Source organism: Taurulus bubalis (assembly GCF_910589615.1).
Source record: "Taurulus bubalis genome assembly, chromosome: 2".
NCBI lineage: Eukaryota > Metazoa > Chordata > Actinopteri > Perciformes > Cottidae > Taurulus > Taurulus bubalis.
Window position 1 is genome coordinate 43,351,847 of NC_136590.1, and position 12,549 is coordinate 43,364,395.

General features: G+C 47.4%; 1 protein-coding gene across 1 annotated transcript in view; it reads left to right on the forward strand.

The window, feature by feature from the left end:
- Positions 1-12,549, forward strand: part of robo3 (roundabout, axon guidance receptor, homolog 3) — a gene marked incomplete at both ends in the record, with an annotated part of 142,964 nt that overhangs the window by 76,300 nt on the left and 54,115 nt on the right. The window contains one exon of the mRNA XM_079237934.1: positions 4,392-4,718. Within this exon, the coding sequence (XP_079094060.1) occupies positions 4,392-4,718 (327 nt within the window). The remainder of the gene's footprint in view (positions 1-4,391; positions 4,719-12,549) is intronic.

The following is a 12,549-nucleotide window of genomic DNA, read 5'->3' on the forward strand; positions in this document are numbered from 1 at the left end:
TGTATGCGTCGGCCTCGATGTGTTAATGTAATCTGCATACAGAGTGGACCACGTGAGCCTTTTTGACTCAGTTTGGACACATCAGCGAGGCTGGGAAGTTTGTGCTGAGTAGACAAGAGTTAATTAAAAAAAAAAAAAGAAAGCTGTGCTCTGTTTTCTCTCCTGGATTAAGCAGCCACATAATTACACCACGAGAAATGCAAGTGTTTGATTTTGTAGTAAGAGATACTGTACACATTTCCAGCTGAAGCAAGGGCCCAATGTGTTCCATTGGTGTGAATGGGTCTCCCACTTATTTGGGTTTGGATCTGGTAACTGTAAAGGGTATAGCATATGATCTCTTATTCATTTTCATATTCAGAAAACCATTCCCTGAGCCTTTTAGCCCCGTGTGGACACACACATGCAGGTCGTTATATTCATTTGTCAAAAAATACAGTTTGCGGCTCTGAACCATCGATGACTGACAGCTATCAGATACAAGGCTACAATGGAAATCACACTTCTCTTTTGGCAAGGGGCTTTAGACAGTAAATCTTCTCATCTCCAACGCACCATTCTTGTCAAACACCCTCTCACAGTCTGGACTCCGGCCTCCCTGTGGTTTCATTAGCTCACATGTAGCTTTAGGAGTTGCTGCCATCCTGCTGTATCACACCACAGCCCCAGACCTAATAGGTCCTCAGAGGGTCCAGACTTTCCTATTAGACATTACCCGATTTGAGTTCCTCTTCTCCAGCCTCATCTCTCCACTCACTGTGAGCTCTGTAGCTTGGGAATACGACGCCGCTTAGAAATTCAAACGTCCTTGAGTCGCGTGCCGGCGGCAGTCGGCCTCTATCAACATGCCGATCTGTGCGATTGCACTCGTACTACTGTACGGCCGGCAGCGGCACAAAGGAGGCGCGTGCAGAGATCCCTATCACGACAGGGGTATCGGCGTAGGTTCAGGAGATGTCCCATCATAGCTGGGGGATCATTTCATCAAGACTAAGTTCACATGGACGATATCATCATATCACCTCTCAGAGCCGGTGTTCAGCGTATTTAGCTCAGTCAACATGGTGGTCTGTTCTTCTTCAAAAGCCTTCGCTTTACATTTCCACATGGCTTGTTCCAACCAGCCTGGCCTGTAACATTTATGAGTCAGCTCTTAAAGGCCCCCCTCCCCTCCCCACATCCTCCCGACCACACAGACTCGGTTCAGTTCAGCTTTCATTATTAAAGCTATTAGGTGAACGCTCTCTATCTAAGAAGTTTGTCTTTCATTGTCCTTTGTATAGATGAATCACCTCAAATGTTTTATCTGGTAGCCCTGTGTTATCAAATTTAATATATTAGGTCCAGATAACATGAGACTTTCATGGATCTTCCAAAGATGGCCCGCTGGGAGGGAGCCAGGTGTCTGTTATTGTTCCTCCACGAGGTCTCAGCCTCCATCCACTTCCACCCCTTTCATGCTGCCGAACATGACAAGGACCTCTGTTTGCATCCTGATACGTTGACACAGGTTTGATGACGCAAACGTATATATTATACCGCGTATTTTATTAATCTCAAAAGGAAATTGCGCTGGTACAGCAGCCTCGTCCCACGTAAGAATCACAAAATAACACGAGGACACTGAGAAATTAAGTTACACAGGACTGTACTGTAATTCTTAATCTAAAGTGATTCCAGCGAATATTCTTTACGTGACTAGTGCAAATCTAGTACATATACATACATGCATACCTGTATGTATTATATGTTACTGGAAAAAAAGAAGTAGTTGCTGAATCCATTTCAGTTTAACTATTGGCCATTTAGATTAAATTAATACACTGGTTTGGAAACAATTGAACTGCTGCTGATGCCAGCTATAAACCCAAGACAATAGACTGTACATTTCAAGGCAGTGGGATAAACCCCTAAAAGGTATATCGGATCACATTCTGCTGGGTGCTTGGATGTCAGACATAAACCCAGCTGCAATTTGAAACTAGATGCAGCTTCAAAGCCTCACTAGCATTTCCTCCTCCTCCTTCAGAGCGTTCTGCAGCTCCATTTTACTGAACGTTTTGCATTAAGAGCAGGGCCATCAGACGGTACTCTATATTCTCATCAGCGGCAAGAACTTTAGCTGAGTTCTTAATCCCCCAAAACCTCACAGAGGATTTGTCACTTTGAGGGCAGGAATTTTGACTGCTTTTCTTATCAGGTGTTATCAAGAAAGACTGAACCTTTGAACCCCTTCTCATTCACGCACCTGTGGGAAGAACCATTACGACCCTCTTCCTTTATGTTGGACCTGATTACACTGTTATACCTGTGCTCTAGGCACATTCTCTGCTACCTTCCCAGAGGAGAGGAAGAACACAGGAAACAAGCTGCTATCTTGATGACCTCCTGGAGGTTTGAGAGTTACCCAAAACTGCATCAGGCTCCTTGTTCCTTCTCTGCCTGATCAGTTGTGGCACCGTCTTCTTTCTGTATTTCTTCTTCAGTGTTCTTTGTTCACAAGATAAAACCCTACACCGAAAATACAATTCACCCCAAGGTAGGGGACACCTGGCCATCTAAAGCCATGGGCATTGATATGGAGTTGGATGTCCCCTTAGCAGCTCTCTCAGGCACTGGTGTTAGACAAGAAGGCCTGGTGCTAAAGGTGATCAGTTCCTCCACATCAAACTATAATGTCTTTATGGACCTCGCTTTTTGCACAGGTGCTCATGCTGGAACCGCAAAGGGTCTTAACCAAACGGATTCCATGAAGTTAGAAGCCCCCAATTGGCTAACATTTCTTTGCAAGCAGTTTTAGGAAGTCTCTTTTCTGGAACAAAGGGGATTAGCTCCAAGCTTGAAAACCAGCCTCGGACCAATGTCCCTCCTCCACCACGCCCTACAGAGGACACTATACATTTGGGTAGGTAGCGTCCTCCTGACCTCCGCCAAACCCAGATCCGTCCATCAGATTGCCAGATAGTGAAGCAGAGAACACATTTCCACTTCTCCCGAGTGTAGTTGCAGCTTCACATCACTCCAGCCGGCGCTTGGCATTGACATGTGAGGCTTGCATGCAGCTTCTTGTATTAGCGCAACAACTTCATACAATGGAGCTACTTCCTGGATTGTATGCACCCGTTCGCAATGGGTGTGTCTGAAACACCTGAACTCAATGATTAGCAGGGGTGACCATTGACATTTGGCTATACATTGTAGCTCCAACCAAACAATGATGGATTTCATAAGAACAGCATCATATAGAGCTACAAAAAAAACTCCTAAACGTTGAACAAAGCCATTCACGTTTTCTCTATTTCTGTTATGTGCCCAGCCGCTCCTGCTGTGAATGTTCTGAAATCAAAAAGGTGCTAAATATGACGCTACATGGCGCAGCTAAAGCAAGCAACTCTGTTAACAAGTTTAAAAACGTCATAAATATCCCCCGCTGCAAAGTCACGAATGTGGCAACAATCATCACCGGAACAAAACCTGGTTATAAAAAAAATAAAATAAAAAGAAACCTGGCAAGACGCACCTCCTGTTGCCATTCTTTCATATGCTCTCCAGGGGGGAATTCCACTTGTGCCTCATGGTGCTTCAGCTTGTGTCATTGCTTTTCATACATAATTGTACCGCCAACATGCTGTCATTCAATTTGAAGGAGGACGAGCAACGATGGAGGGGAGGAAACGAAAAGCAATTTCAAAGCTTGCAAATAAAACCTGTGGGAATTTCCTCTTGTCTGTCTGCTTCTGTCTCTGTCTTCATGTATTTCTTTCAATCAGACTTTCCAAGGACAGCTAGCGAGTCTGCAGACTGACCATAAACACAATATATGATATTATATTGATAAGTAACGTACAGGTACACACAGTGCTTTGCATATGATTCTGTTAAATAGAAATGTAAGTATATTAAGTATCATGAGTTGGTTTTATTTGTTTGATATCTGAATATCTTCATCCACCTGCTTTCCCATGAGCTCATGCTTCACCGTTCTGCCATGGTTACTTCTCTCCTGCTTCTGTGATAAAATTGTGTTTCTCAGTTGTGCCTCTCGCTGGCCTCTCTGGACAGAGTGTTAAAAAAAGGCTTTTTTGTTCCTTACTCTTCCTACACCAGCACAGCTACACTCCTCACATCCTCACAACTCTTTAAATACCCTTAACCACTCTCAATAACACAGACGGTTAGGTTTGTAATTTTCTTCTCAATCGGTTGTCTGTTGTGTCTTCTTTAAAGCACCATATGGCTTTAGTTTGGAGATGTGTTTGCTGTAATTATACCCCAAATTCCTTTCCCGTTGTCCTGTTGCTGACGAGCATATTTCAAAATCATTCAAATTTCAAACGCTGCCCTACATGACGGACTCCAACTTAACCCTTCCTCCTCCCTCTGTCCTCCAGGATCCCGGCCCAGGTTAGAGGACGCGGCTCCCCGGATCGTAGAGCACCCGTCTGATCTGATCGTGTCCAAGGGCGAGCCGGCCACCCTCAACTGTAAGGCAGAGGGACGGCCGACTCCAATGGTGGAATGGTACAAAGACGGCGATCGCGTCGAGACGGACCGGGAGGACCCTCGGTCCCACCGGATGCTCTTACCCAGCGGCTCCCTCTTCTTCCTGAGAATCGTACACGGCCGGCGAAGCAAACCCGACGAAGGCGTCTACGTGTGCGTGGCGCGCAACTACCTGGGTGAGGCGGTCAGTCGCAATGCATCGCTGGAGGTGGCAAGTAAGTCTTTATTTTGTTGCTACGTGTGTGTGTGTGTACTGGGTCTTTCTTTCTGAGGGACCAATTTGAGTTCTAGACCTTTGGAGAGAGGACATTTTGGCCGATCGTCACTTCTTCAAAGGCCTGCTTAAGGGTTCAGACTTTTTAAGGTGCAGGTTAGGTTTATGTAACGGTTAAATTTGGGTTTAGGATTAGACATTCACGGCCTATTCAATGTCTTATTTTTACCCCTAGCCTCGTTTTTGAGTGCCCGTTGCTTTTCACTTGCCCCTCAGAACAGAGTTACAAGGGGTAGTGGTTGAAATCTACCCCTATGAACAGGAATGTCCTGCACAAAAGATATTGTAACGTCAGCTAGCCAGACACATTGGCATGCTAGCAAGACAAAATACTGCTTGTTATAAACGTTTTTTTTAATGCATTGAAACATGCAACTCAGATTATATAATGTTAACATGATATTCAAAACCTCTTGGAGGGTCCAACAGCCTGACCACTTAACCCCGGCCCTCCGTGTGAACGAGCAAATTGCAGGAGTCGGGCTAAGCGGTGGGGGCAAGGGGTGTCCTGGGATTGGGCCTTAGTTGTGTCCTCACAAAGAGAGAAGAACAGTGTGTGTGTGTGTGTGTGTGTGTGTGGCTGCGATTGAACCAAAATCCATAAATGGAATGCTGCAACGTGCTAACACATGGGAATTGGCAAAGGACAGAGCACATGTGACGCTACCAGGACAGTAAAGACTTTGTAGAGGAAACGTAGAGCTGGAGACGCGGCACCAACACAAAGAAGCACAGTGTGTCATGCAACACAAGTCTGTGCACAGGCGAGGGAAGATGGGTGCTTGTCCACATATCAGGTGTCAAACATCATGTCATGCTTCACGTCGCTCCGGCAATAAGAAACACATTCAATCACAGAGAGGTTCACAAGTAATAATGACTTGGCCGCGGATACAAAAGCAGAGGCGGCCTCAAAGGGCTCTCTGGTTTCTTATCACGGCCAGTTTCTCGGCTGAGTTAACCGAAGACGCCACCCCTGACCTTGGTGTCAGATCTCCTGGCAGCTTGCACCCCCTCCCCCACCCCTCATCCTCCTCTCCGGCCGCCGACATTGCATCCTATCTCTTCCCGCTCCAGAGAGCCTGGCCTCTGTCGTGTTGCGACCGGGCCTGTTAATGTAGATGGATGACAGCTAGCTCCTGCAAAGAGATAACAGTTGTCGCCACTGGACAAGAAAGTAGGGAGGGGAAGGAAAGGCCACTGGTGGTTGGCAGCTTCTCTCTGGTAGCGAGTCTCTATTCCAACAGACACCTTGTGATTTCCTCCTCTCTCTCCATGACTAGGCTGCTTGTGATCAATGCCAGATCAGGCCAATTAGAACTACTCTGCATTTATTTTTGTTAGACTATCATCATAAAGTAAATGTTTGTTTTGACAGCAGCAGCTGGACTACAATGACGATCATTATGTTGGTGTTGTCAGCCCTGCCACTCAAAATTCAGAGCGTCTTTATCTTCTGTACTGTGACTGTTCCCCAGTGAAACAGAATTATTTGAGTGGTGTACACTTGAAAGAGGGATTCAAGTCACGTCCTTCACATTTGATAGGACGGATAAAAAGTGGGCGGGCCTAGAGTGTAGTGCGATTCGGAGCTGCAGAGGATTGTGGGTCCACACACACCTACGATTTGCAGATTGATGGCTGGATTAACGACATAATTTACGTAGGCACGCGTCATATTTTGTTTTTCAAGAAGATATATATCTATATTTTTAAATAGGCGCTCAATATAAGCGGGGATGCAATCTGAAAATATTAGTTTCTTCTCTGCTTTGACTTCTGCCTCAGTGTCCCTGCTTGTAATGACTCAGGAATCTCTGAACCCAAAAGCAGAATTTCTGAAGGCAGTAGAAACATTTTCTCAAACCCCTTCACTCCAGCCTCCCTAATATCATCCTCCCTTTTAAAAACCAGCTCAGGCATTTCTCGTCGCACTAACACAAACCAGCTGAAAGCAGCTGAAGATGAACTCCGTTCCCCTTTAAAGAAAGTGTGTGAAACTCTAGCCTCCTGTCAAACACCTCCCGGCCAGGCATCATATTTTCCTTAAAGGCTCCAGCCCCTAACTTAATAATGAGGCTGAATTTCCCCTGACGGCCTCCACAGGAAAACAGCCCATGACTCATTCTCCATCCTCCATCAACCGCCGGGGATGTGTGAGGTGTGCTCGTCACTTTTTTTAGACGTACCTTTCACCTCGCTCCTGCCCTGTTTAACTATCGGCGCGGGGTGTTGGTGATATAAGCGGAGATGCTGCATAGCTGCTAGGATGTACACATCTCTGCATCTGCACCTCCCAGATGCATGAAATTATACCGACGTTTTTACCCCAAATTAAATCAACAGAGCCCTGCTTTCACTTTCACTTTCACAAGTTTATACAAGATGCAACATCTTGATTCACCAGCTGCTCGCTGGCTGTTAGTTTAGGAAGCACTTTGTTAGATATGCAGCATGCATGTATACGTATGTATGTATGTGTATTTTTAAACGCCAACATTGTAGCCGATCCTGTTCATTTATTTGTGGGAAGGCCAAATCGTGACGGCGAATAATATTCGATTCATTGTTGAGCCCTGACTGAAGAACCCCTGATGGGTTTCTGAGCCCTGTGAGCCGACATGGACCGGTCCTCAGGCGAGGCTCTGTGGGTTTGTTGTGTGTCTTTCAGTCTGCAAGGCCTCTCGGCTGCCCATCTGTTTTCCTGCGTATCCAGCTTCCTCTCCTGATGCTGTGGTCCTTCGGGAAGTGACATTCAGACACATGCACGGGGACACAAGGCGCTGTAGGCGAGTGTCTTCCTGCACAACCCCGATCCACCATCAAGCCCATCTTCTGGAGCGCCGCCTCCAGAGAGAGAGAGAGAGAGTTACACAGAACAAACAGTGGCCAGTGCCAAGCCGAGCCACTGCCAGCTCCGAACGCTTTCATGGCACCAATGGGGCCGGAGATAAGGCCACGGGTCCATAAGCCCGCCTGGAGCTGCCAGGGAGCTCAGCGAGGCACCAGGGCAGGCGCAAGATGGCACTTTGTGGCACGATGTCACTTGGAAGCACCGGGGGCCAACGGAGAGGGAGAAGCATTGTGTAATGGTGTGTGTGTGTGTGTGTGTGTGTGTGTGTGTGTATATTTGGTATCGGTTTGGGAGCCAACACAGTGGAAGGTTTCGGGAGGTTTAACCCCTCGCGGTCCATCTGCCGCAAGCCGGGGACGGCCACTGAGCCGCAGTATGGCGGATGAACTGGCAGGGTTGTGCAAGTGCTGACAAACAAACCTGACTGGAGTGTTTGTCTGGAAGTGGTTTATTTCACGGCGCCGCGTTAATCTCTTTGTGCGCGCACCGGCGGGGCTGAGGACTGAAGATCTCCCCTTAAAGCAGAGCGCTCGCTGCAGACAGCCTGTCGAGGCATTTCCATGTCGGATTGAAGCGGCGGTTGATGAGCGAGTCCTCAGAAGTGAAGACACTCCATCGTCTTAGCTGTAGTTCTGAAAGTGTTGTGGATTTTTAGCTTTAAGGTGATCTGTCACCCGCAATATGTCCTCTTGAAGATCTAACGGCTTTTGCAGGCGGTATGCCGCTCTGTATTTCAGTAGCGAGGACTAGCGCTCACACTCCTCACACAGCCCACCGGTCACCGGACTGTGGGCCCATAATGGAGCGTTGGCCTAACCCTAACCCTATGCCTCTTGTACTCTAGTACCCACCTTGCAGGATTAGTTCACTGCTCATAAACAACGATTGTCGGAAGGTCGGTAGGTTTTTGACCTTACGTCATAAGGATGGTAGCCTTCTTGTATTTAATGTCCTGCTTATGCACGTTTCTATGCACGTTGCCTATATGGGTGGAATCGAATTACAGATCTGTTGGAGGTAAAAATTGTGATGTCGTAATTCAACTTACTCTTAACCCTCATGTCGATACGGCACACTGATGAGCTAGATCGTTAAAAAATGGCACTTAAAACCCCGGGGCGAGACCATCATGACAACATCACTACGCTGACACCTTGGCCACAAAGAATGATGCACATACTAGAATAATTTGACAGGTCGCCATCATGCCGGAGATTTACAATCGTGAATTATGATATATCATGAACACAGGTACTTATGGAAGCTTATTGTCTTTCAGTGGAAAATACTGAAATACTACAAGAACAGAAAATGTTAAGACATAAAGACGGCATGAATAGACTCTATTTGGGTTAAGAACACTCATTAGTCCCTGTTATCATAAAATGAACATATAAATGTATTAATACTGCTAACAGGTGTGTTAATAAGCCTCTTATAGAGCGACGTCACAGGGACCCGTAGAGCCTCCAGGTTCTCCTGACGTCTCTTCAGACCTCGCCCTCCAGTCCCACCCGAGCTTTTCTAGAGCTTCTCTCACGCCAGAAGGTCACCGTGTCCTTTCTATAGCACACACCATTAACGGTGACTCAGCGAGTTTTAATACACATCACATTCGTTCAGAATGCTCCATACATTCTCATTAAGATTGTCCCACTAGAAGTGTGTGCTCACCAGTTCTTCCTTCACAATTAGGCCCTCAATAACTCATTAGAGACGGTTCTGCTCAGTTACATCTGGAACAGTTCCCACTTATTGTTAATGACACGTTTGCCGAATGAGTCCTGTCAGGCTTCAGTGGGTGGAGCTTCACCTCGCATACGGTGGAGCTGGCAGCTGGTTTAATTTCTTTCAAACAAACATTGTTGGAGATGAAGAGTTTTTAGAAAAGTGTAGGATGAAACAAAGTGGGTGTGAAGATGTGTGAGTGTCGCTGTCATCCAGCAGTAAGCCTGTACGTTGCATTATCCGGCATTTAGGACGCATCCCGTTTCTCGCTTCACGGAGCATTTCCTTCCAGAATGTGTGTGTTTTTTTTTTTTTTCTGCGGCCCGATCCTCTCCGATTTCACGCATTAAAAGAGATCCTTTGATCCTGAAAACGTGGGCCCACAAAGTTGTATGGCGGGAGCAGGGGCCAATTCATGTCGGAGGCATAAAAGTCAGTCAGCCACAATAGAACTACGGGGCCAGACACCCCTGGGTGGGGGTTTGACATTCAGAGCGACTTGGCCAAGCTCCTGGCGGCTTTTTCCTCGAGTGTTTTATACCTCTGACGTTTTTATTATTCCTGCTACGTCTCCAGCGCCTTGCTTTATGGCTCATGAATATTCACGCTAACAGGCGAGTGGAGGAGGTGCTGCTTTCTCAACGGTGCTTGGGGGGATGGGGGGGGCGGAGTCTGAGGTAGACGGCCAACCAGAACCATATCCGCCCCCTTTTTTAAATTTTCTTGCTAAGGTCGTTTGGAGGTCGGGCCTTCGAGTGTCGAGATTGCAGCTGCCGCGTGGAATTTTGGGGGAATAAACAGGTGAAGAAGTGATGACCCTCCCGGTCTTCCTCATCCCTCGTGTGGGCGCCGGCCAACTTTCCCAACCGTCGTAATCCGAGACGCCAGTGTGGGAGAAACAGCTGAGCAGCACCGTCAACGCTCGGATCCTCCTTTCCCTTTTCTGTCTCCCACACACACACACACACCTGTCACACTGAGCCCCCTGTGCACGGAAATGGATTTCAGGGTTTTATGGATTTGGAGATGAGGAAAGGGTTTTGCGGGTTAGGGGGGGGGGGCAGTTTGGTGTTTTGGAAAGAGTTATAGTGGGAGAGAACTGAGGCTGGTGGGCGCTGATAAAAGAGATAACGTAAACCCCCACCAGCTCCTCCCTCCGCTGTCCGTGCCCTCTGTCCCCGTTATTAACCCCGCGGTGTGGAGCCATATGGGCCGTGATTGGCGCTCGGCGGTGTATGCGCTCACACACAGTGGAGAGCGGTCCCACTGACGTGGACATCCACACACTCCGTACCTGCAGCCTGAGGCTAAGTGAGCACTGACCTGCTGTCAGTTTTCTGTAGCCACCTGTTACTGGGGTGAATACTGGAGTATGTCAGTGTTGCTCTAACCAGCAGGTACATGTTATTTATAAAGTCCCCCTAATCTCATGCCGTGTCTAAAAGAGGCTCCATGTCTCCATGTGAGAATGTTGGAATAAAGCCTTCACCCTCAAGATGAAGCGCCTCTCTTCCGATTTGCCTAAACTGTATAACTGTTATTTTTATCTTCAAATCTCTCAATGATCTGCTGGTCGCCTTTGGTCTGCTTTGAATGAGCTGATTTGATCTGCTCAGCTGTTACCAAACAGACGATTGCATCTGGTTTTGCTGAGTCCGTCAGTCTCATGTTAGGAGAGAGAGTTGACCTCTGCTGCAACCCAATTTTAAACGGAAGCTTCAGTGTTATCAGCACCGAGTATCTTTTCTTATAATCTTTCTATAATCAGTCCATAAATGGATTTAATGAGCAGTGCTCACATTATTCATCCTATTCGCCTACTTTATGAATCCTATCCGATAAGAAGAGCTTTCTTATCAATGATTCATCCCCTTACATATGCATAAACCACATCAGCATCATTGCTGCTCACATTGATTACGATATGTTTTGGGATTGCAATCAGTGAGCGGTGGAGCCGCCCCTGCATCCACAGGAGCATGACCATGTTTCCCCCAGCTGTCTGAAGCACTTTACCCGTTTGTCAAGACAGCCACTGTCGAGACTCGTTTCCCTGCTGCCTCCTGCACACGTCTGCTTTATTCCAGCGGAGACGTCCCGTGGAAGCCAGGATGTGCTCGTGCTTCATCGTGTCTGTGCATGAATGGGTTTGTGTGGATATGCGTTTTTCCCGCTGAGGCAGGAGGGAGCGATACAGTAACGCCATTGCCTCTCATGCACAGAACTCTTCGCTCTCAGTCGCGTCCGTCTACGTCCGCGAGCTCCGAGGTGTGCTCGTGCTTCACTAATGGGATTGCAAGGTCCCAGCCTCGTGGTGGTCGTTCTGGTCTGAAGCGAAGGGGATCAGATGGCCGGAGTGAGGCCGCGGGCCTCTGGCTTAACCCCTCCCCCCCCTCCTACCCCCTGTATGATCCGGCCGTCTGCCAGCCATTGAGCTGGACCCACCAGCCAAACCCTCCTCCAGAGGATAGCCATGAATTAATTAGACCATACTAAAGGCGAGTGCGACCAGTGGCCTTGTGTGTGTGTGTGTGTGTGTGTGTGTGTGTGTGTGTGTGTGTGTGTGTGTCAGTCATAAAGGGTCAGTAGGACAAAAGCAGAAGGATGAGGGGGGTTGACAACAGGTGGTGTGAGGAAGAGCTTTAACCACCTCCCCCCCTTTAACGACGGTGCAGCACAGGGGCCATGGGGGCCGTGGAGAACAATAAAGGCCCCTCGCTCCAACCGTCGAGTCCAATCCCCCCATTATCTCTGTGCTGCTGATCACTGCCAGACTCACCAGTCCCTCTGTGCTAGATGACCCCCATCATTGGTCGTTTCCTCGAGGTTTCTGCCCATGTCCTGTCTTTGTGAATGTGTACTCATATTTCAGCAAAACTCTCGGGAACTATGGATGCACCATGAATTTTTCAAAGCAGCAGTCACTACCCCTACTTGTTGGAGTTTATTATTCAACATGAACCCATTTTCATACAATAAACACAATAAAACTCAAAGAATGGAAACAATGGATATTTTTTTTATATCCGCACCATGAATATTTAATGTGTTTTTTGTATGCTGTTTTTTTTTCTAAGTATTGATTCAAACTGTAATTAATGGGGAGTCTTTAGTCACGGTCTTACAGAATGCAAATGACCCCCTGTTTGGGCCCATTGAGGCCAACAATAGCCCTCTGGCAGAACTACAC